Consider the following 27363-nt stretch of genomic DNA (forward strand, 5'->3'; position numbering starts at 1 on the left):
CATTGTGAGACAGTGAATTATTCTTCTTTAATCACCTTGGCCATAATAACTTCTCCCATAATCCCACACTGAGCCGTCGCTTCTTGCAGTTGGACGATTCTCATCTGTTCAGTTTTCCACACCTTGGATCACCCTTGGCCCCTTCTCTGTATTTGTTCCAACTGAATTCCAACCCATTTGGTAGCCTTGGGATGGTTTGATCATGAAGTACTTGGCAGCTGGGTATGTGCTGGATTTGTGCTTTGGGGTAATGAGATGTTCTTGCCTCCCTGCCTGGTTATTCCTGTTCTCTCAGCTTCTTTGAAAGCCTTGACCCTTTCAGAGAACAGCCCATGGTGACTCCAGAATCTCTTTCCTGAGTGATAATAGCTCATTTAGAGCCTGTCATTCTTCATTCAGAATTTAAATTATTTTCCCCCAGTATGCATTAATTTCCATTTATTGACTTTGTATTTCACCTGCCCTCTTATTACTCAGTCACCAGGCATTATAAGATCTTTAGGTGGAAACTGAGTTTATGAATCCTTAGCTCAAAGCAGCTGTTTTCTCATCACCCAGCAAACTTAGCAGCCTTACAAAACAGTATTGCTAATGCACACTTTTGTGTCACATGTTCTCTAGAAGTGTCTGAGCCTCATTGTGCTAGGTGCTGTACAGAGAGCATGAGAGAGTTCTTGTGCTGAAACTCTGAAAGGATCAAAAGCCAAATATGAAGGCACTGCAGGTACAATGCAGCCAGTTAAAGTAGCCAGCAAACATATCCAAAGCCCCAGAACACAGCGAGGGAATGAGTAACTCCATTAATTTCTGGAGACTTTTGGAGCATTATTTGAGGCCCTCATTTGAGCTGCTTTTGAGCTTGTTTGACACCTTTCACGCTGGCGGCCCTGCAGGGATCTGAGACAGACCCAGCGAGGCTAAGCCCTGTGGAGTGGCTGTAATGTTCCTTCAGAGTGACCGAGCAACAAGAAATGTCTGTGGGATGGCGCTGGCCGTGACGCTGTTTTTGACCCAAACAGCGACCCACTCTGCATTATCAGTAGACTTGACTTCTCCAGGAGCTCTGGCTTTTGTTTTGGGTATTGATCTGGCAGCTGGATGTCAGGAGCAATATTCAGAAACTACAGAATTCAATCTGAGCCGTGTAATGCTCACTTGCTGAATAATTTCTCAGATTTTTCTTGGGTCTGGTAGGCCTGGGAAGAAGTTTGATGCTTCTACCTTTACCATGGGCTCTTCCTTCGCAGCCTGAAGAGACTGATTTAGAAAGAGCTTTTTGGAAGAGCATTGTTAAAAATAATACTGGCTGGCATTTTCAAGGCTGAAACGTTGTGGGTTGTAAGTATTGACTTACTTTAGAAAAAATAAAATTCTTGAAATGCATTTTCCCCTTTGCTTATGTGTATAGGGAACTTTATCCAAAAAACCAGAGAGAATTGGCACGAGAGCAGCTTCCTTTTACTTCATTAGCAAAGGAAGCAAATGAAGCTTCCTTTCAGTCCCTCTGAGTGTGGTAGATTTGGTAAACACCTTAACCACAGGTTTATGGAGAGCTGGCTACAGGCACATCTACAACGCTATTTTGCACATCGTGTCAGCTAGAATATGCAGAAATATTGCTTTTCTTGTTCATTGCTGGGCTAGTTAATACCCATGTTGGGTAGGACCCAAAAGCAGAGCCTGGGAGAATGAGAGGAGTCAAAGGTAGCTTTTCCTGTAAATGTGTCCTTAATTCATACAAGAAACTCAACCCACTCTCTGTGCTTACAGGAAAGCTGATGAAACTATTTTTTTATTTTTTATTCAGGCTCAAAAATGGCTCTTAAATTGTTAATGTGCATTAAATTTGGGTTTGATATGCAGACTCACAGACAGCGTTCCCCCTCGGATGGAGTTATAACACGGGGTTTTGGACCCGCTTGCAAAAGGGAGCTCTTTGAAAATGATGAGGACTGAAATGTGTTTCTCCTGCCGCTCCGTTTCAATGGAGTATGGCTTGCTCACTCTCCTCCTCCCCCTTCAATCCCCCTGCCACACATGTTCTCAATTACTGCCTGCATTGAAGCTGCAAACATTTCTTGTGCATCTAGCTTTCTATATTGAGCACTGGAAATATATTTTAGTAATTTGTGGGAGAACTATTATGTCCCATGCTGGGAAAATTGTGTTTATGGTTCCTGCAGGGAAACAAGTTCATCAACTCCAGTCCACAACAGTTTTGCTGTTTCTTCTTCCTCCTTTTGTATCTTGGAGCAATATCGTAAGAACCTCTTGCCCCTGTTGGGTTGAGCCTGGGTTTCTCCCATCTTTGAAATAAAAAGCATATGCTCTGCAGTCTGTGTTTTTCAGTGCTGTCCACAAAATAATCATTGGTCTTGGGCTGAACACAATAATAGCTACTATGTACCCCAAATATTTGGGTTTGGATGTGCAGCAGCACTGCACTTATGAAAACTCAATTGTATTTTATTGTTGGTAGGATTTCAAAGTCAATATTCTGCAGCAGAGGGCATTAAAGGAGTAACATAAGAGAGAATCAAACGTGCCAGTACTGATGTATAGTGCCTGATTTTGAAGGGGAAGAGAAACAGGGCTTACTCTTTTTCTCAGCGTTTGCATTGTCCTCATAGGATAATCCTTCAGGATCCAGTCGGTAAAATGTATTCACAAGCCTTTATTGTACATTAAATCATGCTTTGTTTTCAACTGTAAACCTTAGGTCCCACACCCACGTCTGTAACATGTTTCTCAGTTCAGTTTCTGATTAGTAGAAAATAATTTTGTGGTTAAGGAAAATTCTGTGTTGTACTCCACCTCTTTCTTGTGCTGAAAGTTCAGCTCTGACAGTGATCAGGGGATACTGTTACTGCTGTAAAGAAAAAGTTTTTAAAGCACAGTTACCTTCTGCTTAAATGATGGACTATTTCAAATGGAAAGAATTGCTTTTGCATCTCTTGTGTGGGTAAGTTGGCTCGCAATAGATGGGCTTTTAAGAGTGCTGGCAGGCTGCGATAGCAGAGAGAGAAGAGGAAAAGGTGTGCCTGGATCAATTAGTTAATTGTTAGATAATAAATGATTCCTTTTCCAATGCACACAAACTAAGCTTCCTTTTCATTTACTGCCCCAACTTCCCCTTCAGAGATCTGATTACAGCATTCTCTCCCAAAGCAAAGAGCTCTTGCCATTTTGATGTAAACATTCATTGACCCTCTATGGAGATTTGAAAAATTACTTTCCTGTCATTAACAATGATAAAACTGTAAACAATATTGTTAAAGATGCTTTGGGGGGGCATCAAACCAAAAGGAACAAATGAAAGGACTTGAATAAGAAGTGATGTGCACTTTTACCGTCGTCCTCGGAGAAGGAAATTGGCACAGGCAGCACTGTACTCTGCATCAGATAGTAGTTTCATCTTTGGAAATAATTTTATGATTTTTGCAAGTTTGGGGATTCAAATGGTTTTGCTATTGCTCTATTGCTTTGTTTCTGATATGTTGGTTCAAAAAAAAAAAAGCTGGAGGAAGAACAGCAATAAAACATGAGCAAAGTGATGCCTGAGATGCTCATTTAGTTCCCATTAGCACAATAAATGAGAATATGATGAGGTTTGGTTTGGTTTTATATCCCCATACTTCTCAACAGGGATGGTTTTAGACCTGTATCACAAATGGAAGCTGAGTCGTAGGCTGGCCCATAGGACCAGTATGGAGCAAGGTGTTAGATTAGAGTCTCTGGAGCTAGTAACATAACTCTGGCAGTTTTGGTGTGGGTTGTTTTTTGTTGTGGTTGGGTTTTTTTTAAGTGGATAAGAGTCTTGTCTCATTTTCCTGTTTGTAAATCCAAAGACACTGCAATCTGAATTAGCAGACTAAAATAATTCCTGATGTAATTTATGGGTTTGCCTAAAGGGAAGAGAGTTTTCCTTGCTGCTGTGTAGGTTTAGGTCAGTAGCAATGGCCACAACCTTCCCTGTTCACCTCGTCGCACATGGAAATGAACCCGCAGCCTTTGGGACTGGATCCTGTAACGCAGGAGGTGTGTTACTGCCTGCCTTCGCACTGGGAAAGAGCTTCTCCCATCCCACCAGGCATGGAGGCTGGAAATATAACCAGTCTCGGGGTGCTTTCACTTCTGAAACAGGATCTGGCTTAGTGATTACAGCCTGTTTTTGTGACTGTCCTCACGTAGTTGGCTGTAATGACTGGAGGAATGCGTTATCTAAGGCTACTTTATCTTTTGAATATTTCTGTTATCGGCTGCTCTCACGTCTCTTGGGTCTGAGGGCTGTGACACCGTTCACGCTGCTAGGTTCTTAGTCCCTTCTCACAGTTGTTCCTAAGAAATTTTTTGGGGAGGAGCAGAAGGGGGGAAAATGTGTTTAAATACAGGTTTTAGGTTAGCAGAGGAGGATGTGCACAGAGGCCCTGCAGGCAGTATTCTGTTCTCCATAAAGTGCTCTGGGCTGAGAGGAGACATCCTTGCTCTTCCTGCATGTTAATGGTTATTATGGTTCCTGCTAATGGTTACAGTAGGTCAGCACAGCATAGACAATACCTCGACAGTGCTTAGTACAGCCATGGCCGGTCCGTATTCAAGGCTCTTGATATCACTGATGCTGGCGGTGCCATGCTGCTTTGGCTCCGGGAGAGACCTGCTTCCTGCTGTGGACAGAGATGTGGGTCTGGCATTTTCACTTGTGCTGTGGCTCACCTTCTGCCTTAGCTTGACTTTCATTCATTTTATCTAGTGCCAAGCCTCCAAGAATTTCACTTTGACGTGAAAAGCGGCAAGTAATTTTTTTTACCAGTCTCCTGGCGCTGTGGGACTGTACAACTCCCTGGTAGTCCTCTGCGGCTCTGCACCGTCCTGGCAGGAGCTACAGAAACATGCCCAGAGCGCACAGTGAAAAGCTGAATACAGACAGAATGAGACAATCCTAATTGGAGTCTTGTGCAACGTAGAGAGACACTATTGCTGTTCTTTCAGAAAATAATGTTAAAGGCAGATTTCTATAAAGAAAAATATCCTCTGCTTTTGCCCTTTGCCTGTTTTGTATTGAGTGAAACTAGTGTTGGGTTTGATGAAATTCAGAAGAGTTGGGAAGAGAGTCGGTGCAAACCACTACCTGGGTTATGTTCAGTGAATTGCATGGACAAAAAAGATGTTTCTATGGCTGCTTTTTAACACAGAAAACTATGCTAATAAATCCTGGGCTCTTTTTGGTTATATTTCTGTGAACATTGCAAGTTTGTTGTTGGTTTTTTGTTTTGTTTTGTTTTCCTCCCGAATTCAAATTTGCATTAGATGGCTCTCCCTGAAAGTTCACTTTTTGAAGTTGAATTTCTGTAATATGATACAGGTCAATCAACAGCAATGGCTGGAGGAAGAAAATTTACTCATCCGTGTTTTCAGTGGTCAGAACAAAAATCTGCTTTCTTTACATACTTTGCCTTTTGAGGAATGTAGAGTCTTTAGTGACGCCAAACCAACTCTACGCAAGACCCATTCCTACAACTGGGTTTTGCTTATATATCCCAATAACCAGAAAGCCATGAACTCACGAAGACAGGTTTCACTAAACTTCTTGGCTTAAATTCACTTAATTTCCTCTTATATTGCAAGCAGAACTCCTTAAGTTGCAAGCAGGGTTGTAGTCAAGCAGAGGGAGGCTCCTTCTAGTGAAAGCTCAACATCAGCCCTGACTTGCTTTAACAGTTGGGGGAAAAAAAGCAGATCCTGGGAGCGCTTGTGAGCTGGCGGGATAGACTGCCAGATCAGGGATAGCACTGACGCATTGTACCTGCCTCTGTTGCAAACATGCTTCAGTGCTTCTCCTGCAATGCAAACAGATTGTCACCCTATCAGTGTTTACTTAGAGCTGTGTAAGACCATCGAAATCGGTAGAAATTTATGCACCATTTGGTAAAAAGGGGCAGCACAGTATGAATGCTGACTTGGGAAGAGCTGAGTATCCGAGCTTGTCTCACACCTTGTGACTCTTGCAATGTGTGCTCGGTGTGCACGGCATTGCTCCATGCTTGCCCGTGTTGCAGGGCTCCTCAGCCAGGGGGGCTCTCCGGGCACATTGGTTCCAATGACTCTGCAAGGCTTGTTTCTTAAATACTCCTCAGAGGCTCAACAACAAGCCTTTTAATGCTGGTTTTAATGTCAAGAAATAGAGCTGTGCTCAGTTTGCCTTGAGCTCTGTAGAACCAGAGCTGCAAAAAGGCTTTTGCCATAATACTGACCCCAGGCAGATGCACAGTGCTCGTCACCCAGATGCCCAACAGCTCTGAATGCACACCAGGATGTTCCTGGGGTGAACGGCAGGCATCCCACCAAAGACCCTGCAAAGTTACTGACTACAGTTGTAGCCGGGCACCCAGTTGCCACCGCCTTGTGCCATGCACCGAGAAATCCCAAGGTGCAAGGGAAGCTGTGGCTTTAACTTTGCCTGCTGCCTGCCCTTATCAGGGCAGCCTAGTGATTTTGACTTCTAGACAGGTAGGCAAAATCAGCTAATAATTATTGTTCTCGCAGAACCTGAAGTTGCCAAATTTGTGTTGTAAGAAAAATAGGAAATCATTTCGAGTGAGAAGGAACACCTGTTACTGACTTTATGGCTGTGTTTCCCTATAAACAAGCATGCTGATGTTTTCCATACAGTCAAGGGACAAAGATATATGGTTCGCTCCATTCATGTTCACCCATATGCTGATGAATTTGGGCTCAGAATTACTGTGATAACAGGAAGGAAAACTAGTACCTCGCAGCCAGTATTAAGCAACAGCTCTCAAAGTTTTTGAGAATAACAGAAGATGAATGACCTAGTAATTCTCCTCTGTTTTCTGCGTCCAACAGTTAGAGCATGGAGAGATGTCTGCTTTCAAGCAGAAAAGCAGCTAGTTCCATAAGCAGTCTGACACCTGAATTTTTTGCCCATAATGAATCTAGAAAGTTCAAATAGTATTTGGGAAAGTAAAACCTAATCGAATGTATTTCCTTCCTCTCGTTTCTCCCCTCCTCCAGCCTTCTCTCCTGCCTTACTGTGTTGCCTACTTAAGCAGATGATAAAAATGAGTTTTCCAAGATGGGAAAAGGCCGGCACTATGCTGTGCAACTCATCTATGCCTGCAGAAGAGGAAGATGGGGTCTGTTGTGGCTCACTTAATGCGATGGGATTGTTAAACCTGCTCCAACAGCAGCATTTTGTAGTGCATGCGACGTGCAAGCCAGAGGGATAACCCTGTGGTTCCAGGGTAAGCGTAAGCGAGGTGTATGTGGCAGTCATACATGCTGTGAAACACAGTACAGTTTCAAAGGCCCGAGAAGAGCATGTAGGAGCAGAAGCATGAGCGTATACCTATCTAAATGCTGTTTTGTTCTAATATTTTTTTATCTTTAAGATTAGTGGAGGATCTTGTTCCTGGCTGCAACTGAATCATGACTGCTGGATTCTTCCATCCCCCTTGTCATTTGCTGCACCAAGATAAACAAACATTTCCCAAGCAGAAGGCATTAACCAGTGAAGATTCTTTATGGAATTAAGATTTGAGGGGCTCAGTTATGTCAAAATGGAACAGTGCCTTCCATGAAATGTTTGTTGCTGGCATGAAATTTTTTATTTCGATTAAAACTAAAAGGAAGTGTTTCAACTTGAAACTACAAGAAGTGATTTTCTAGTTTTGATTTATCAAGAACTTGTTTCCTCAACTTCTGTTGCCCCTTTTTGGGAAGCAAAATGGCAGAGAAGACAAAAGAAAATGATGAATGAGAAATAGAGGTGAGGTAATTCCCTTTTACATTTTTTCAAATTTTTTTTTCTTCTTAGGTTACTTCAGGAAAATTGAAATTATGTTGCTATAACTGATGGTTTTTTAGACCAAGAGCTGCTTCCTCTCTGAGCACCAGATAATCTTTCAGACGCGTTGTATCCACCAAATCCTTATGAGCACCAGTATCCAGTACCACTAAATATCCAGTAAGAATGCTAAAACCTAAATGACACCCTGTGGTTGTGTGAAGCGAGGTGCAGCATGGGTGCAGATCTGCTGCAGGCTCCTGTCCTTCTGCTTTGCACCCTTGAGCACCCTTATCATTGAGGATGCTTACATGGTGCCTTGCAGACTGGAGTCCCAAAGTGCAAGTGAGCCATTGGGAGGTAACTGGGTGACTTCTCTCAGCATGTGGATGGAAGGACTCCTGTCAAGCACCTGGCACTTGCATCATCTGGGCACTGGCCAGAGCAGTAAAGTTCAGATCCAGGTTTTTGGTTCAGCCCCATTCACTAATATAGGTGGCGAGTGGTGACGTTCCAAGTAAAAATTGCAAAGCAGAGCTCACTTGAAATAATTTATGACCCGGGAAGAAAAATCTGTGCTAAGAATAACTTTTAATTACATCAGGTCAGTAAATTATTCTACAGATTCATGCCCAGGACAAGTCTTGGGTATAGAAGATGTGTTAACTCAGTATGTCCACACCTAAAGTCATTGGTTTGTGTATTGTTCTCATTAAGTTCACCAAAAAAATCTCTGTATTTAGCTCCTTCAATGGACAAATAACAGATGAGTGCAGTAACACTTGCATGGTCTTAAACTGCATTTGTATTTCCTGCAGTACATCTCTGCTAAGCACCACAGACTCTTTGCCTGTTAGTAGTCATGCTGGGATGGGAAACCAGCGTCGTTCACATTCATCAGATGGAGTGGCTTAATGAGCGAGCTGCACTTGGGTGGACTCGGACCTTTTAATCTCCCTTATATAGTTTCCTTCAGTAAGCTGACCTTTCCACTCTATTCCAGCATGTAACATGCCTTAGTTTCTTCATGTGGTGTATTTTCTTACTACTACTTCAGTGTAGGTTTGGCTTCTCTCTTCACATTTGGCAAGAACTTATTTCTACACATAAGTCGAGATAAAACAGATTTTCTTACAGAATCTTCCTAAATATGATGGTGGAAGTCTGTTGAAGGGGGAAAAATAAACCAGCCAAGTTGCATGTTGCTTTCTAATTGTTTTTTTAGGAAGTACTAAAAAAATGCTGTCATGACAAATGAAGGAAAGCTATGTTTTAGTATCCCAAGTAACAGTTTTAGAAAGCAACACTGCAAACGCTGTGCTTTGACTAGTGAAAGCCTCATGACTTGGGCTTTGCTAGTCATACAAAGTAAATTCCAAGTGTGTGTTTATAGAACCAAAAAAAAATCTCCTGTGGTTATGTTGCAGGGTAACTCTTGAATATTGTAGCTTTGTTCAATCTGTGGCTTGGGAAGTCTGGGCTGACCAAGTCTGACTCCAGAAAAATAGAAATCGTATCAGAATTACTAGTAGGTATTGTTTCAAGCTACTGCTAATCTTTTATTTGCAGCAGTAATTGGATTTGCATGGGCTCTTCTAGTCCAGACCACATGGAACTGTTCTGATGAAGACTTGAACGACAGTTTGATACTGGTTTAATGAAGGCCAATACGGTAGACATCCAGCTGACATTTTTTTGAATAATCCTTGTTTATTTTTGCCATGTGTCCTGGCTTTATCAGTAAGCCATGCTTAAGATCAGTATCTTCTTCAGCACATCCACATCTATTTATTTATTTAATTAATTTTCTGTACTGCAGGTCATCCTTTTTGTGTTTTGTCTTGATTTCTGTTCCTTCAGGGTGCTGATCATTTTTCTATTATTCTGCTCACAGTTGTCTCAAAGTCTAAATAAAGGCTTAGATAACTTCCCCAGCTACACAAAAGTAGCAAGGAGAGGGGTTGACTGAAGGTCCCCCCTTTGAACTTTACACAATGTAATCTGTAGCTTAAACTGTCATTATTATTATTATGGATTAGACAAGACCATCATGGTTATTGTGTTGGAAGTTTTGGCATAGCACAGGCTGTAAGACTTCCCTGAATTTATGTCTGTTCATGAATACTTGCTTTCCTTGGCCACAAACCTGTTAGTTTTGTTCTGTGTTGGTTTTGAAAATGATTAACTTTCTGTAATGAACCAAACTCTGCTATCACAGTGACTCTTTAGGCGGTCCCTGATTGTATTTGCTAATGTCTCCGTCCCAGATCTGAGCACAACTAATGACTGGAAGGAATGTTGCCACTGTCCTTTGACCGTTTCTAACAGTGCTGTGACATCTTTAGTGTTTCCCTTTGTAGGGACGGTAGTGTGGAGTTTGTTTAAACAGCTCATACAAACAATAATGCTCCTTTTAACAGGGTAGCAGCCTTCTAATATCAGGCTGCAGAATTAAGTTACTGTAAGAAAGGTGAACCCACCACTTTCTGATCTGAGTGTTGAGTGGAAAGTCAACTGACACCCATTGCAAGGGGCTTGTTTTTGTCTTTGGAGTTCAGCTAAGCTGTGTTTTATCAGTCTCACCAAAAAGATGGCAAAGTGTTTTGGCTAACAAACAAATACACTGTTTAGAAAACACCAACCATTTCACTGTTTGCAATTTTCAGTGCCATTTGACTGTATAGTCTTGTAATTAGATGGTGTAAAGTACTTAACATGTTACACAAATATGTCAAAACGCATTAACAGCACAAGTGTTCTTTACTGCTTTCCTAAATACATTTCACAATATGTTCTACTAGAATCCACCTCTTGTCATTATTTATAAACTGCAAAGAAGTTAAGATCACCAAGAATCAGATGATTAGCATGAGACTGTCTTTCTGTACTAAGAATATATATTATCATGATAATGTACAGAGTGAAGCACACAAATCCCATCTCACCTAAAATGAGAAGACAGCCTGGAATAAAACCCAACAAATTATGTTTTTCAAATTCACTCAGATCAACTTTCTGCTACTGCTTCTTAATTCCCATTCAGTTCAACTGCTTCTTTACAAACTTTTGGGTTACCTCCAGACTTTGCATTTGAATGCCTTTTAGGCATTATGTTGCTTTTGAATGGCATTTGGCCATGGTTTCTGACATGTGGGGAGGCCAGCCACCCACCTGCTTCTGGGAAGGATCTTTTCCATAGAACAAACAGCTTTGCAACACTTCACCCTGCCGAGGCAACAATTAACTAAGTAGTTTCCTTACAAATGAGAAGATAGGACTTGTGGCTTCCTTAAAGACCGTTGTCTGTGCTGAACTTTCAAATGACCCATAGCAGTATTCCCACAAACATGTGCTTTGTGTGTGACCCAGAACCGATGGAAGTTGCATTCATTTCAGTATTATCACCCTTGTGATCTAGGCAGGCCTGGGGACCAAATGTCTTGAGGAGACACTTGTGGTGCGGACCTGCAAGTGAGGCCAACCAGTATGCTTTCCTGCCTGCTTTCTTCTCCCGTGGAGACTTGAGTGCTGTTTGCAAACTGATATGATGCTGTTGCTGCATCCTACACATGCTTTCCTGCTCTGTGCAAGCTTGGGTATTACTTCCATACACAGTGTAAGCTTTGCAGTTTCAAAGATCTAATCTAATAATAGATTGGTCTACATTTGCTGTGTTGCCAGAAAGACATATGTTGTCAGGCAGTTGAAGTCAGCAACAGTGCTGAAGTGGAAATGTGCTGAAACACGAAGAAGGCAGAAATCCAGAAGAATCTATCCGAGGTTTGGCTATTAGGAAACTAAAAATACTGTCTTCTTACATATATGCTTTCCACATGTATTAGAGAAATACTGTTTGTCTGATGTCTCAAAATGATTGAAGGGCAATTCTTTTCCTTTCTTGGCTTTGGTGTGATAATAGATGCTGTAGGCATTCAGCTTATCGAGAACTGGTGTAAAGGGAAAGAAATGATTGGAATAACTTGAATGGAAGAGGCATATGTACTGTAGTGCGGGAGAGAAATATGATATTGAATTCCTTCTGTCATTGATGATTCAAGACAATTTTTGAGTTGTGGAAAGCAGAAGTGGAAGTAGATCTTTACATATCTATGTAGATCTCTACGTATCTATGCTGAGGCACAGGTTTTAGGGTGAGGACTTGAGTTTTGGCAGCATGCAATGGTAAGAAAATTTTCCATGCTGCATTTTATCACACAATGTTTGCAATTCCAATTTTTCATTTTTAGAATTTTCCCTGGGAAAAAGAATGCATCGTTGGCTTGAACAAAGTGAATGTATACCACAAGAACCACTGGTCTTCTCTCTGCTGGTGAAAAGACTTTGCTTTTAAATTCAGATGCCTCTATGCTGCTGACCTTTTACAGAATTGCAGTGAGGTGGAGATTGGGCTTTAAGATGGTATATGAAGATGTGAGGTTTTGACATGTGTTCTGAGCCAGCAATTATGGGATTTCATCAGTACATATCCCTTAAATATCATCACTTTTAGATGTGTGCTAAGAAAATGGCATCTGTCACAATCATACTTTTTCTGCTGGGGTCAATGTGTGCACACAGACGTGTATTACTGTTCTGGAACAAAATTCCTCCATAAATGCCATTGCAGATCAGGAAAGATTTTTTTTTTTTTTTTTTAATATTAACATTTCCTCCTTTAAGACCACTAGCGTCTCCCTAGTCAGCATGCATGTGGCTCAGTCAGGTAGTAGTAGCAAAGAATTTTATTTCAGTGACTTCTCCAGGGAATTCATCCACTAAAAAAGAAATACTTATACCTCCTGGGACCCACCTGGAGCAGCATCCCAGAAGTCCTTTTTACCCAGCCTGGATCACCCTTCGCACAGGTAGCATCCTTGTGCGGTTAAGAAGTGAGAGAAGAAATTGGGGCTGCTACTGTTTTCTGCTTCCCTTGGCGCTATTCCTGGAGAGAGTTGAGTTAGCTACTGTGACAGCCACATTTGCTATTACCAATGACATAAAATAATTAAGTTGTGGTTTCTGTTGTGGTGGGGCCACTTCTGTATTTTATAGTGATACGTCTGTGCTAGGAGGGAGAGTGTCATGCTTGGTTGTCGTGACGGATGCTTCCAGGAAAACAGGATGAGTCTCTGAAGGCAGGTTGTCTAATACTTTCCATTTACATGAAATCCTGTTGGTTACACGGCAGATCACTAATAGAGCTGCATGTTGTTTCTTCTAGTTTTTCTGATGAGGTGAGGGGGAGGGCAGCAGCCATCTCATTTTTTCTCCCTGTTGTTTTTGGAGGGGATAGCTGCAATCTTTGTTCTTTTCAGCCAGTCAAAAGAATGCTCAAGCCAGTTTTTAGTCTGATTCTCTAATCAAGTGAATACTTCCATTTTTTGATGTCTTGAGCCACCAGCGTGGGGTTCCTGGCTTTCAGAAGTCCTGAAGACGTTGGGACACAGATGCTCAGCAGTGCTGAGAAGCCCTGGTAGTCCCTGGTTGCTGAGTCCTGCTGAACTGTGCTCCATGCAGGAATTATACTGTGAACACAGTGTGAAATTTGGGGGTCTTAAGAACAATCTTTCTTTTTCCAGTATTTAAAATATTTTCTGTAGGTTGCCTCAGGTAAATCTGATAGTATTACACTGTAACTGCGAAATCATGCTCTTTGGTCCTTATAGACACAAGCTCTTCCTGTCGCACCCAATTTAGCTTCCTAGAGGGAAAAATTTCTGTTGTGGCTTGGGCGGCAAACACAGTCCATGTGCTCTGACATGCTCCTGGAGGGGCCAGGAGCCCTGCGTGGGTCAGGGGAGGCGGCCAGCACTGCGCTGATGCTCGACAAGTGCATGCTCTGCAGAAGGTGAACATGAGCTTGCAAAATGTTGTGCAAACATTCCTGCCGTTGCTGGGGACCAACTGGAGAAAGTTGGGTTTTTTTAGTAGATGTTGCTGTACATACGTTGGTGTGTCAGGGAAAAAAAACTTTTCAACTATATGTGGTGTTAAACCTTAAGGCTGAGGCTTTTTTTGTTTGTGTGTCTGCAGTGGAAGAATCCCATGTCACATTTGTTTTGTATCTCATGTTAGAGGTGACATTGTGCTCAGTGCTGAATGAGATGGAGAGGCTGTGCTGCACATGGCCTGCGGTGTCAAAAGATGAGCACGGAGCAGAACAGAGGCAGTAGGAGATTGAGAGGAGGGGAAGCTCGACCTTGTGTTCATGTACTTGATGGCCGCTACCACTTGTTTTTTCACCTGGAGGTCCCCAGGGAAGGGAGGCATCTACTGAGGGAAGGGGCAAGGACCAGCAAAGGGAATTGAGATGCTCTCTGCTGGTGGGGAAAGCCTCTGAAGCAGCAAGAAGAGATACTGGGGTTTGGTTGAGAGATTAGATGTCAAACCTTGACAAGGCAAGAAACTTCAGTGGGCAAATAGGGAAGATGGGTGCATGTGTGAACCATGGGAGGGCTTTTGGAAGGCGTTGGAGTGATCAGTCAGTGAGCAAAGCCTTTTGCTCTATGTCAGTGCAATACAGCAGGTCCTGGGCTGTGACGGGAAGCCTTAAGGGATATGGTAATTAAGAAAAGTAACTAAGAACTAAGTCATAAAAATAATAAGTGTTTTACCAGCTCCATTGTGCATAGGCAGGCAGCAGGGAATGTGGGTCACGCAGTGTGAGTGGCTGAGCCAGGAATAAAATCCAGGTCTGTTAATGCCTCAGGCCTCTCCATAAACCCCAGACCGTGACTCTTTCCTCCAGCACAGCTTGGGTGGGAAAGGACCTCTGTTTTAGGTGGAAGACCAGGCTCTGCTCAGTCCAGCAGCTAATCATGTCTTCCTGCTGTTTGCCTTTGCCAGGTGCAAGTTCTTCAGCCTCACGGAAACCCCAGAGGACTACACCATCATTGTGGACGAAGAGGGCTTCCTAGGTAAGTGTTGGCGTGTGCCACTTCGGTATCCAACCTGGGGATGGAGGAGGAAAACACGTCATCTCTCGCTGAGATTATAAACCAAAGCATTTGTAAAACAGGTCTGTTTGTCAGTGCTAGTGGTACAGCTATGAAAGGTGCTTTGATCATTTAAGCACACTGTCTCTGCTGCTGTGCTGTACAAAGCATTTTACACATGGAATATGAATATATTTTAATGCGGGAGAAGAGCACACACAAGTCTTAAAGAGCAGCTTAAGCGTATTTGAAAAAGCAAAACCATCTGCATATCATTGTATTAAAATGAGCTGGCCTTTGTCCCCCAACCTCCACAGGCACACCACATCTTGCGTCTCCAGCTTGTTCATCCAACGTCTCTCTTTAAAAGGAGCACTTGAAGATGAGTAGTTTGTATCATCCCCACAACCATCACAATGCTGTGGAGTTGCGAATCAGCTCCTTTGGCTCATCACTGAAAGCTGTGATTTATCCCCCTTTCTTACACCCAGCTCTCTCTGTACTAAATGTGCCATCTTTGCCCGTGGTGCTGAAGTCTCTCTCAGCCTGCGTCAAAGGTGGAGTCGGCTGTGTGTCAAAGAAGGTGGTTGGCATGTGCTTGGGAGCTGCAGACGCTTGGCGTTGGGCGAGTGCTGATGCAGAGAATGGTTTGGCTTTGTGGATGGAAATAGTTTGTAATAACATTTATCATGTGGGAAGGTTTTGTTTGCAGCAGTGTTATTGAGGTGGTGGAATGAGGAAGTGTTGTGCAGCTATTATTATTTTTGTTCAGTCGCTGCTTTCTGTGGTTGGAATTAAAAGTCTACACATTTTACCGGTTTGGAGAAAATTCATTACAATATGAAAAAAGAGGATTTCATTCCTGAATAGGAATTAACTGTTGAGTAGCTACTTGGGACACTGTAATATTCAATGGGTTTGTAATACCCAAACCCTAAGGAGGAAATTGGAAACTATACCATCTTTATTTAGTACAGAGTCAAAGTTTTATAATCAGTAGCATTGCTGAATTATTCCCCTTTCTGTTTTAGGAGTACTCATAAAGATATAATAGAATAAATTATTACATTTTACAACACTACAATGGTGGCTAAACATTTTCATAAAATAATCACTAGGTTGAGAATAGGTGAATGGATCTTTACAGCTATTGCTGTTTGTAATTTGGGAGTTGTGAGGTTTGATTGAAAGTGTATGTCACATGTTCTGCTTTTGCTCCCAAAAGAGGAGGTGACATCAGATTCTGCTGCCAGAATGTCCCTTGTTGCATTTGTTCAGGGGGCATATGCACGAAAATTTTATTACTACTATCAGTAGTATCAGGTTTTTTTATTATTGGTGACAGCTGGGGGAAATTGATTCAAATTTGGTTTCATCATCATAGTAGGATGCAAAGCCTCCCTCTAGGAGCTTCATTTTAAGAGAGAAGTCACGAAAGGAGGAGAAAGGGTTTTTTTCCAAGGGCCACAGCACGTAGCAGAGCAAGAAACCCGGAGATTCCCACTCTCAGGAGGAGGGAGTCTGCGTCACTGAACCGTGCTGTCCCTGCAGATTTGCTGTGCTAGGGGCATGCTTGTCTCCAGCATCACATCTGTGTCTGTGACATCCATGGCACTCATTTCTCTGCCCAGTTGGCACAAGGCAGGTTCCTCAATTCAATCATTAGTGGCAAGTTTGGATTGCAACCATCCCCGTACAGCCTCTAGCAGCCACGCTGCTATTTATCTCTCTGGAAATTATTCCAGCTTGAAACAAAGGTGAGCTCAAGCAGTGGTTTTGCTCATCAGTAGTGGGGGATTGTGTTGCACTGTGTGTGCCACTGGTTGTACTTGGAGCATATCCCAGGTCTAGCCAGACCAGTGTCCTCGAGGAGGTGCGTGTCCCACGGGTGCCCCAGGTTATCTCTGTGAACCAGACAGTGCTGCTGCACTTCAAAGCAGCAGTCCTCTCTGCTTGGACCCTTTCGACTTTGTTACCTTGGCTCTCACAGGCACGTGAATTTACTGCTGATAGTACAGTACCCATGTAGCTTCCGTTGGGCTATGGTTTTGGCAGCATATAACATCCCTTTTTTTCAAATACACGGCGTACAGTTAGGGTGTTAAAGCAGGACTTTGCAGGAGAAAAGATCACCTTCCAGGCAACGCAGGGGAAGGAAGGAGCATGCTCAGGCCATCCTCTACCACATCATGGCATGGAAGCCAGGTGCAAAACCCAGCATGGTTAGTAGTGTCACGGAGCTGGCAGCTTCATCACCTTTTCTTTGCTTTTTGCTAGTAAGTGATGATCTGCTGGCAAGATTTGTATGCTCTGCATCCTGCTAACTCTCCTAACACAACCCCCATGCCCTTTGGGTTTGTGTCCAGCCCATGCTCTTCTTTCTGAATTGTCACCACCACAACCAAAGCTTCCTCTCAGGGTTAGCCCTGACCGAAATCTCCACTGTTGCTCCATCCCTGTTCCTCATTTTCATATGCCATAAGTTTTTTACGGTCTGGAGGAATTCAGGATCTACCATCTGGGATGCCTTGTAACAGTGAACTGCTTCCCCTTACAGTCTGGCTTTAAATGTCTCAGGAGGAGGACTCTCACTTGGCCTTTGTATAGCATGTAATCAGCCCATGGGCTTGAACAGGATCAGAATCTATAAGAATTGCAGCATCCCACCTTCTTGCAAAACAGCACCAATCATGTCTGCCTCGAGTGCATCAGCTCCTTCTTGACATGCCTAGCGAAGTGCCAGGTTCAGCTCAAGAATTACAAGGTAAATCTTCACCTTTGGTGAGCAGTTTAGGTAGCAAGTCCAGCAGCAAGTGACTTTTTTTTCCTCTCCAGGTAACTTTTGTTCTTGTAGTGCTTAACAAACTCCATGTAAGTCTCTGAAGGGCAGGCTTTTCTGTGTGGAAAATTAGGACCTTTCTTTCTCAGGCACCTGTATGAATTTTTGCTGCAGCAGCAGTGAGAAGACTGTCCTGTTAGCTGGCATCTCTCTTGTCAGCCAGGCCCCTTCTCCTGCGTATCACAGACAGCACTGAAGTGAAAAGAATAGGCTGGAGAAATACTGGCACTTTCAGCAATCCTTGAGGTTAACGCTTCAAACATACTGACATGCAATAATAATTCTTAACTGTTTTGTCAAAAAATAATCCTCAGCCTTGTTTCCCTGAGAGTAGCAAGTGAGTTGGGCTGGTAAAGAAGTAATTATTTCTTCTCCCCAGAAAACGTCTGCAGTGCAAAGCCATAACCTGCTTAAGCATTCATCGTGCTGGAAGGGAATGGCTACAGCCTAATTCTTTGCTTTAATTCCCCAGCAGTGAGGTGGGGATTATATCTGCACAGAACCTTGTTTGTTCCAGTGGCCGTTTCTTGGGCTTTGGCCTGTTAACGAGGAAGAATTTTATTCAGCAAATAACACAGGGGGACAGTGCGCAGAAAGCTCTTTCCCTGGCTGATACTGAGATGAATTAGCAGAAGGAGTTTGGCCATGGGCCCTCCTGCATGAAGACAAGTGTCTCAGCTACTGGGGTGCTTGGACAGCCATGTAAAATCCTTGCATTTATCACCTGCTGTGCAGCCAGCGCGTGGCAGAAAAGTCAAGCGGCTGCTGCTCTCTGAAATACAGGAATATTTGTTTGAGTTTGGTTTGCTTTTTTCCCAAGGGTTGGCTGAAAGCAGGAGCTGCCTGTGCGTGGTGCAGCTATGCCATAGCCCCTATGCTCTCTGCGTAGTCTGCCCCTTTTTCAAAGGGCAGCAAGGACAGACTCCCTCCCTCTCTGGGCAGCTGCACCAGCAGAGCTTTTAGCCTGTGGTCTCACTGGTGCCAGTAGTCTCCATTCATCAAAGGTTTTAGCTTTCACACACTGAAAGGAAAGCACAGGCCAGCACACCTGGAGATAGCCATGCTCACGGAAACCCTGTTTATGTGCACCAGGAAGCAGTTGCTGACATTGCAGTCCTGTCCGGGAGATGCTATCTGAATAAAATAATGGGTTTTGGGGGTAGCAACGTTCCTCCAGTGGCACTCCCAACAGCTGTCACATCGCAGCTTCTGCACAATATATCCCGAAAGCCTTTCATTGGAGGTAAAGGGGCGGTTTGGGTGTTTGGTTTGTTTTGATTGTCCCTTTTCTGTTCCTGGTTTCTCCAGCTGGTTTGTCTGCAGTCCTGTTCATCCTTTTTTCTCTTGGAAGTCCACTACTAGGTTTAGCAGTAGCTCTGCTTGGGTATCTTTCAATGAAATGCCATCCATCTAGCCTCCCATTTTACAGCACTCCTCTAATTGCACAGCACAGTGTGAAATGAAGAACTAACACTCTTCCTCAACCACCTTTATTCTCTACAAACCTAATGAAGGAAGAGCCCATCCAGTGTCATCTATATAAGTTGGCCCAATCTCACGGAGGTGAGAGATGGCTACAGTTTACCCTCAGGTATTTCTTTGTTTCAGTATCTCTTGCATCCACTTGAAACGAAACCAAACTGTTTGATAAGGACCTTCCCAGAATCACCACCACTGGGACCTGGCTATGTGCTAAGGGAAAAGGAGCTCCTCTGTACTGTCATTCCTATGGCAAGATCGTCTCTTCGCACCTAGAAGGCAACAAGTTCTACTTTTTGAGTTTTTGCCCTATTTATGATGGAAAGAGGAGTCTCCCTTTTTGAGACCTCTTACAGGGCAGTGAACGGAGTTTGAAGGCTTCTTTCTCCATTGCGGGGACAACCCCTAGCCTGTTGCTGCCCTGACCTAGCCTCCTCTGTGACCTTGGCAGCTGTTGAGTTGCTCCATGAAGATCTGCATAAATGGGGTCTGTGACAGTGTCACCCAGGTGAGGCTGTCCTGAAGATGAAAGATTGTAAAGCAACACGTTGCTACCATTTTCAAGGTGAGATTGCTGCATTCCCAGCTTTGGCACTTGGTTGGTGTCACTTGCATGCAGTCCTTCTCTGTAGGCAATGAACTTAAAAGGTATCAGAGAAGGGGAAAAGAAATCAAATGCTGGAGTCCAGGGAGGAGAAATCCTTGTGATTTCCAAGTTGGTAAACATGCATATTCTAGTTTCAGGGAAATTGAGGGTAAGGGGAACACATCACTTCATGTACTCTGGTCTTCTTTCTCCTAGAACTGGCAAGCCCATTTCATGTAGGTCACTGCAGTCAGCAGACCTTAGGTCCTGACTGATCTCTTCTGGATTGGAACCAGAGAGGAAAGACAATTTGATTTCAGTACTGAAGCAGCGGTGGGAAACATCTCCTTCTCTGGTGCAGATCCCCTGTGCGAACATAGAGCAAGACTCTCACTCTCCCCACACTGAGGTTCGTCTGCAAGATGGAGGTGACTTTAACCTTCCTTTAACCTTCTTTGGCTGCCTAATATGGCTAGTAACTTCTCTAAGGCCAAAAATCCATGCATTTACACAGTTTCCAGAATGAGGAGGCTCCTAATCTCAGTTCATACCTCACAATAAATTGCCCAGTACATTAAGAATAATGGAACTATTTGAAAAATCTCAACTAGTTAGAGTGGCAGAGAGATTTTGTCAGAACTCATAAACTGTTGACCTCATTCTAATAAAAAGAAAGGATAGAAAGAAAAAAAGCCCTCTTGCTGGCAGTGCGTTGTTTTGATAACCATCATCCTCAGACAACCTGTTCCCTATCTGACCTTGGATTCAGGACCATCACATGCTTTAGTACCACACTGAGTCCCTTTTTCAATAACATCAAAATGGTAAATTGCTTTCAGTGTCCTCTCGCTCATCCTGTATATAAAATGGGCAAGAAATCAGCTAATAAATAAGTGCAAGCACAGAACCCATCTAGCTGGGAGCAATCTGTAACTTTATTTAAAGATACAGAGCGAAGCAAGCTAATAAATGCATCTGTTTTTTTTAATATTTCTTCTATAACTATTTCTCCTTTAATTTTTTATTGCCCAGTGACTAGGCCTTTGTATCTCAGGCACAGTGGCTTAATTTGCTTGCTGACATTTATAGTGCTGAATTCCTTCCCCTGGACCGCCAGGAGAGCCTGCTGGTTGCTAGGCAGAAGATGTTTTTCTCTATTAAACACGTGCACAATCTCCCTCTTTTGGATCTCTGTATTGGCCAGACTACGCTGTGTCTGTGGTTTTCAGGTTTTTTAAGTAAAGTGGTATTAATGACCTAAATGCAAATTAAAAACATGGGGATTTGACTACTGGCTAATTAGAAATACGTGCTTGGTTGGGAAGGTTTTTCCTGCAATGCATATATGCTGATATAGATCAATAAACATGTTGGGGGGGCTGCGATTACATGGGATTTCTGCTCTCTCCCGAGAGGTGGTAGGGTTTGGTAGTTAAAGCTTTTGGTGGGAGGGAGGGAAGGATGAGAAATATATTCCAAGGTCTGGTTTGTGTCACCTGGGGAGAGGAGCACTTTAGCTTCTCCTTAGAGCTCATATGTGAGTGGGTTTGCAAATCTTGATAGCACATATTATTCCTTGTGTTTGTAACCTGCCACGTATAGTCTTTTGGTCCAGTTTCTCTGCTTGCTCCTATTTAAAGAAATACTGCATAAATAATACATATTTTTCACTGTTTCCTCCAGCAGATGGGTGTGTATCGATACCTATTTTTGTTTCACAGCCTGTGGTGAGAAAGCCCAGACATCTCTTCCTGAACCACTTGACTGGCCATGATTTCCTCCTTTAAATTTATTACGTCTTGGCTGCTTCCTAGTGCTTTCCAAAGTCTGAGATAGATGAGCAGATAGATACCATGGCTCACTCTTATCAACCTGCTCTCATAAATGCGGGACCTAAAAAAGCTTTTCTGGCTGAAATGATGGAATGATTCACTGAAATTTTAGGTTGGTCTCTAAAAGCAAGATGCAGCTCAACAGAGAAGTAGCAGCCCTGCTTATCTGGTTCAGTAGAGAGCATTTGACCATCTGTTTGCTGTTCCACTGGTGCATTTCTGTTTGTTGTTTTTTTTTTCTTAAGGCAGGGCTTAAGGGGAGTTGGTGGCTTTCATTGTTTGCCTGTATCTGGAGCTAACCACAGTCTGCCGGCTTGGTGGAGACACGCCAGGGTAGCTAACTGTGCACCCCACGGCAAGGAAGGGACAAGGCTGAATATACTCTGTAAGACCTTTTGAAGCATTTGTATATTGTAAGTGCTGGTAGGGCTGTAATTTGTGATCTTTCCCTGCTTTTTAAGTGAATTTTATATGGAGCACCCTGTGAGAGATAAGGAAGTGCTGTTACCCCCCGTCACAAGCTGAGAACTGAAGCACAGGGAGAGCTGAGGGATCAGTGATACAGCAGAGGAATGAACCCCTTTTCCCAAGGCTGAAAGCATTCAACCCTCAGTTCCCAAACTTTGCTAGTTGTGAACCTACTTTTAAGCTTTAAGCCGTACTTTTCTCAAGTTTGTGACCTGACGAGGAAGTGGATTTCCTCCACCTTGGCATCTCATAAATGCTGTGACCTTCGTCTAGAAATGGTGAGACTACAATAACCTTCCAGAAAAACAGTCTGTCATCACCTGCAAACAGAGAAAACACTTCTTTTGTGGTAATCCCTTGCAAAATGCCAGCACGCCGCACCCCCCGGGGTTGGTCTCTGAGCAGATTTGCTAGATTTTCTCTTCGGTGCAGGAGATGGAGGCCTCCATGCCTCAGGTTTCCCAAGGATCAGCAGTCATTCGTCAAGGTGAGAAAACTTCTGTCCCTGGCAGGCTTGGAGGATCCTCCTGGTCAAGCGAGGAGAGAAAGCCAAACAAACGTACATCCTGTCTGTACCTAGGCAGAGGCTCTCAGGCAGAGGTGACAAGTTTTGTGCCCAAAACTTCACCAACTTTATTTTCTCCTGGTGCAGTGATCAGTCTTTTCCAGCTTTCTGCCAGCCTTGGTACAAAGTCTCCAGAGCTAATGATGGATCTCAAGGGTAGCTCTCATAATCCCAGTGCAACGTGACTAGTTGTTTGGTTTTCACTAGAATCAGTTGAATTCCTTGTACCTAACTCTGGAAATGCAGAGTGATGCATGTGTTTGACTCCAAACTAACAGTTCTCTTTTGAGGCGAATGAGGGGAGGCTTGATGCTTTGAGCTAATTCTTGTGCTGTTAAAACAGAGGGGATGTTCTTTCCTGTGTGTGCAGTATTAAGCTGATGGTGACACACTGGCCAACCATCATCTTCAGGCTTTTGGCCTGACAGTCACAGAAAGTCTCTTTTGGGTTCATGGAAGGGCTGCCTGTTGGGCAAATGAGCCTTTCTCAAGTGAGCAGCTTTGCTGCTGCAATCCAAGGTGAAGGGACAGGGAGTCAGGGCAGCGTGAAGAAGTTCCCAGGTCTGCTGCAGGCTTTTCTTTTTGACCTTGGACAAGTCTCTCATTGTGTCTCAGTTTCCTCATCTGAAAAATAGGGATAATCCTATTAAATCACCTCATAACAGGCCTTGTAAAGATTAATTAGTACACATGTGGAAATGCTTTCATAATGTAACAGGCAAGGGCCATGACAAATAATAATTGAGGTGGCTTCTGTCACAGGATTCACTTTTACAATGGGTACACTTGCAGACCTACTGAATTAAATCATCTCTAGAGCGGAACAGATTGGAGATTATGGTGGAAAAAAATACCCTTTTATGAAAAAAGTTGCATAATCTTTTTAAGATCTCATATCTTAGTATTTAATCTTGCACAAGATTAAGTCTCACAACCTCAAGGTTACAGCCATACAACGGTTAGGAATTTAGTGGCTCCATCTTCAAGTCTTGTTTGAAATGTAATTATTTGCTCTGCTCTGTCAGTCTGGTGAAATACTGTCTGAAATGTGATTTTCAAAAAAAGAAGAAAAAAAGGATTCCTTGTGCTATTTTGTTCGAAAATACAGAAGGAATTGGAAATGCGAGTCCAACTGCATCGGTTTCTTTTTTTGATCTTCTTTTATTTCTGTGTTTTTCCTTTTTCAGTGAAACATGCTGTCTGCGTCCCCTTGCCGGCAGTAACTTGAGCCGTCAGCGTTGCCTTCAACTGTCTGGGCTAGGTCCTCCCCACCCCCCAGCTTGCAGATTCTGCGAGCAAAGTCTTTGCCAAGAGTTTTTGAAACACAGGGAAAGTTTTGTCAGGAAGTGGAAAATCTGCTGATTTCTGCAGTTCCTGTCCCCTGATTACCAGAGACAAAATCCTCAGTTCTTTCGGACTGTGGAACCCATTTGCTCGTGAAGCAGCGAGTGGGTGAGGAGAGGCTGGCTGTGAGCAATGCTTTCTTGGCTGGGAGCAAAAAGCTGTGGTCGACAGGTTGGGAAGGACCCAGCTCTTGATCATGGCACAGAGAGGGCATCAAAGTCAGTGCACTCAGGAGGCAATCCTGTGCAGAAGGACAGATAGGCCCATATCCATGCTCTGAACACATCTTGAGCCAAATTTTTAATCTTCATTGCTTATCAGTAAAGAAAAAAGCCAATTTCTGCTCCCTTCTTCCTTCTAATAAGCAAGCACCAGCTTTTGGAGCTTGGATCTGGTTTTGATTTTCCAGGTTTGCTCATTATTAGTGGTCCGTTATGCCGTGAAGAGGAAGGAAGAGAGCAGCCTCATTTCCTGAGAGCAGACTGGAGCCTAACCTGGATTTGTCTTCCTAACCCAGTTCTATAGTGAGAGTGGACATAATGATTATTTTTGGAATCTACCTTACCATGTTCCACATTTTTAGCCAAACATAATAATGATGCTTTGTTTTTGGAGTGTATTCATACTTCCTGTCTTATGATACCCCTGTGAGGTAAGAATTAATTTTTTTCTCCCACATATGAGGAAACTGATAAAAAGGAGACCGAATGACTTGTTTCAAGTCACATACGTGCTTTGTGGGACAGATCAGGTTTTGCATTAACTACAAGCCCGAATTGCCATCTGCTTGTCTGCACTTCAAAATCGGACTTTATTTACCACTGTATTCCAAAGACTTGAATGTGTGTTCTAAGACACTACTGTAAAACCACAGTTTTCTAGTGATCCTCCACTAGTCTGCAGTGAGTCACTTATCCCTCTGTGCTCATAGCCAGGTGGGAAGTGTGCTATCGCATTATAACAACTTCTACATTACGACTTGACTTTCTTGTGCAATGCCATTTATTGCTAAATCAGTGTCTGGCCTGGCAAGAACTCGCCTCCTTGCTCTTAGACTCAGCCTATTGCTATTACTCTTGAGTTTTTTGTTTCTCACAGCAGAAATCACAAGTAGGAAGCTAAGAAAGGAGGCCACCATAAACATTTTCTAAATGGACATTTTTGTGCATTTCACATGACTGCGCCCATCTCATTGGAAATGCACTCCTCCTTTTTGTTTAATTTTTAAAAAGTCACTGTAAAAGTATAACCAGCTTAGTTTTTAGATTGCTGTCAAAGTTTAAAGTTACAAGGATTGCAAGAGGAGAAGTAATTGATTGAAAATGCGGGGGGGTTTGTATAAGCATTTCCTTTTATCAGTCCTTGATTGCTCTCTTAGTGGACACTTGTACTGAAGGTCTTTCCTCAGGAGGTGCTGATTATTTAAGTGGAGAGAAGGCAGTGCCTGTGCATACATATGAATTTGTGAGTTCCCAGTCTCTAAAGGACTACCACATCAGCCGCTCAAGAAGGACCGGTATTGCATTATCCTGTGGCTTGATAGAAAAGGATAGTTGCATGCCCTAGTTAGATGTTTAGTCCTTTGGAAAGCAGAGGAGCTACTTGTCAGAGTCAGGATTTCAGAGCTGGGCTATGTGTTTGTACAGCTTCATTTAATTCCAAGTTACCCTTGGGTTATTTAATTTCCTGACAGCTGCAAAAACAGTGTTCTCAGATAACAATGGCCTCTAATTAGGCAATGTGCCTAAAATGGTAGAATGTTTTATTTGACCATGGCACTAATATTTTGTATGCAGCTTACAGATGAGACAGTCGAGCGAGTTGCATTTCCAGCTTCCCTTGGCAGAGATGTGTCTATCTTGTGATACTCAGTGCATAATGCTAAAGGCATGCCCGCTCTTCTGCCCCTGTGGTTAAAACGCTTCTCATCTTTTTGGACTGTGTCATCAGTAAATCTGTCTTTCAGCTGCAACCACCTTCCAGAAATATGTTTTATCAGCACGGCAAGACTAACAGGACTTGCACAGCTGAGGCTGCAGAGCATTTTAGAGACACACAGGCAACAAGAAAGCATATGAGATTTACCTGTAGTTGAGGGTTGTAGCTTCTTGGGGGTTATATTACACTGCGGAGTTGCCCATATGTTGCTTTTATGGCTCATGCACTTAGTACACAATCAGGCAGTGATAGAAATAAACATACAAGTCAACTATTCTTCCAAATCGTTTATTCAATTTGGAAAGGATGTCAGCATCAGATTATGTTAATTAGATCCTGATTTATGATTTGTGCTTATGGAAGCTTTATGCATTGGGCTGTACAAATTGATGATTTCTGAATTCCCTCCTGTGACGGCAGGAAGTGGTTGTTCGGGAGTCCTTCCTCTCCTTTGATTCTTAGACTTCCCTTAAAGTCTTGAATCTAAAATAAAATAGATTATTTTTTTCTTTTTCACTGTTTTACTCCCTATTTTAATTCCTTCCCAGAGCTCACAATTCTGACAATTCCCATACCAAGTCCTCATCATTGCACAGCTTTAAGCTCTTTCTTTAAGGTCCTGTTTATATAACCATGACGCAAAATTGCAGTTCTGATATATCAGATGCCTACTTAAAAGTCTTGCAATCTTAATTAGGTGTTTGCTAATCTGCAGTCAGAGTTTACCACTGCCTTTCAGTTGAGCAGTCTTTACATGCACATTCTGCACCACTGACCAGAGGGCTCTTTTGAAGGTTTATGGTATGGATTCTGTATATCCATTTGCTTTTAGGTGACTGATATCCTGCTCAGACACAGTAATACGATGAAAGAGAGATTACTGCATCAATTGCAGTTTATAATAACAGTGAAAACTTATTGTCTGCATTAATCTGGACTTATCCAGTTCTCTTGAGATGCTGATCTGTTTGAAAAAACTGGGGACGTCAGCTCAGCTTGACTTGTGGCTACATGAGCAATGCCCATGGGTTGTCCTCTGTGTAAGGTCTGCAAGTATAGGAGATGAGCAAGAAAGTTTGTATTCTTACTTCCCCACTACAGTTCCCCACCAGTCAACAACCAAGGGATTCCTAAATTACAGGTTGAATCCACATTACCATATTTAATAGCTATGAGTATACCAATCCACCACAAAGTTGTCTAAACCCCTTTCGAAGCCTCTTCATTCTTTCAGTCTCCATGACATCCTCTGTCAGCACGTGTGGCAGCGTGTGCGCTGTACGGATTTGTACTTCATATCGTTTAAACCTGCTCCTGGATAATTTCATCGGGTTTCAGGTATTGTTTGTTTGCACTGTAGCATAATGATGCCTATTGTCTTATTCACAGCTCTCCTCCCAACAGTTCTTAAAGATTGTTGAACATTGACTTGATGTTTCTCAAAGAACTATCCACAGTGTCTCCAAGACTCTTAGGAAAGGGGATGAACAGAGCCTTAATAAAAACATAGAATAACATAGGTCCTGCCAGGGGCCCCTGTTGGTTTATCCTGCTAAAGTCCCTCCATTGAGAA

General features: G+C 43.0%; 1 protein-coding gene across 1 annotated transcript in view; it reads left to right on the top strand.

Moving 5' to 3' along the window:
* CASTOR2 (cytosolic arginine sensor for mTORC1 subunit 2) overlaps positions 1 to 27363 on the top strand; it is a 126263-nt gene that overhangs the window by 51899 nt on the left and 47001 nt on the right. Inside the window, exon 2 of the mRNA XM_050908905.1 lies at positions 14651 to 14721. Within this exon, the coding sequence (XP_050764862.1) occupies positions 14651 to 14721 (71 nt within the window). The remainder of the gene's footprint in view (positions 1 to 14650; positions 14722 to 27363) is intronic.

This window comes from Gymnogyps californianus, chromosome 20 (genome assembly GCF_018139145.2).
Source record: "Gymnogyps californianus isolate 813 chromosome 20, ASM1813914v2, whole genome shotgun sequence".
NCBI lineage: Eukaryota > Metazoa > Chordata > Aves > Accipitriformes > Cathartidae > Gymnogyps > Gymnogyps californianus.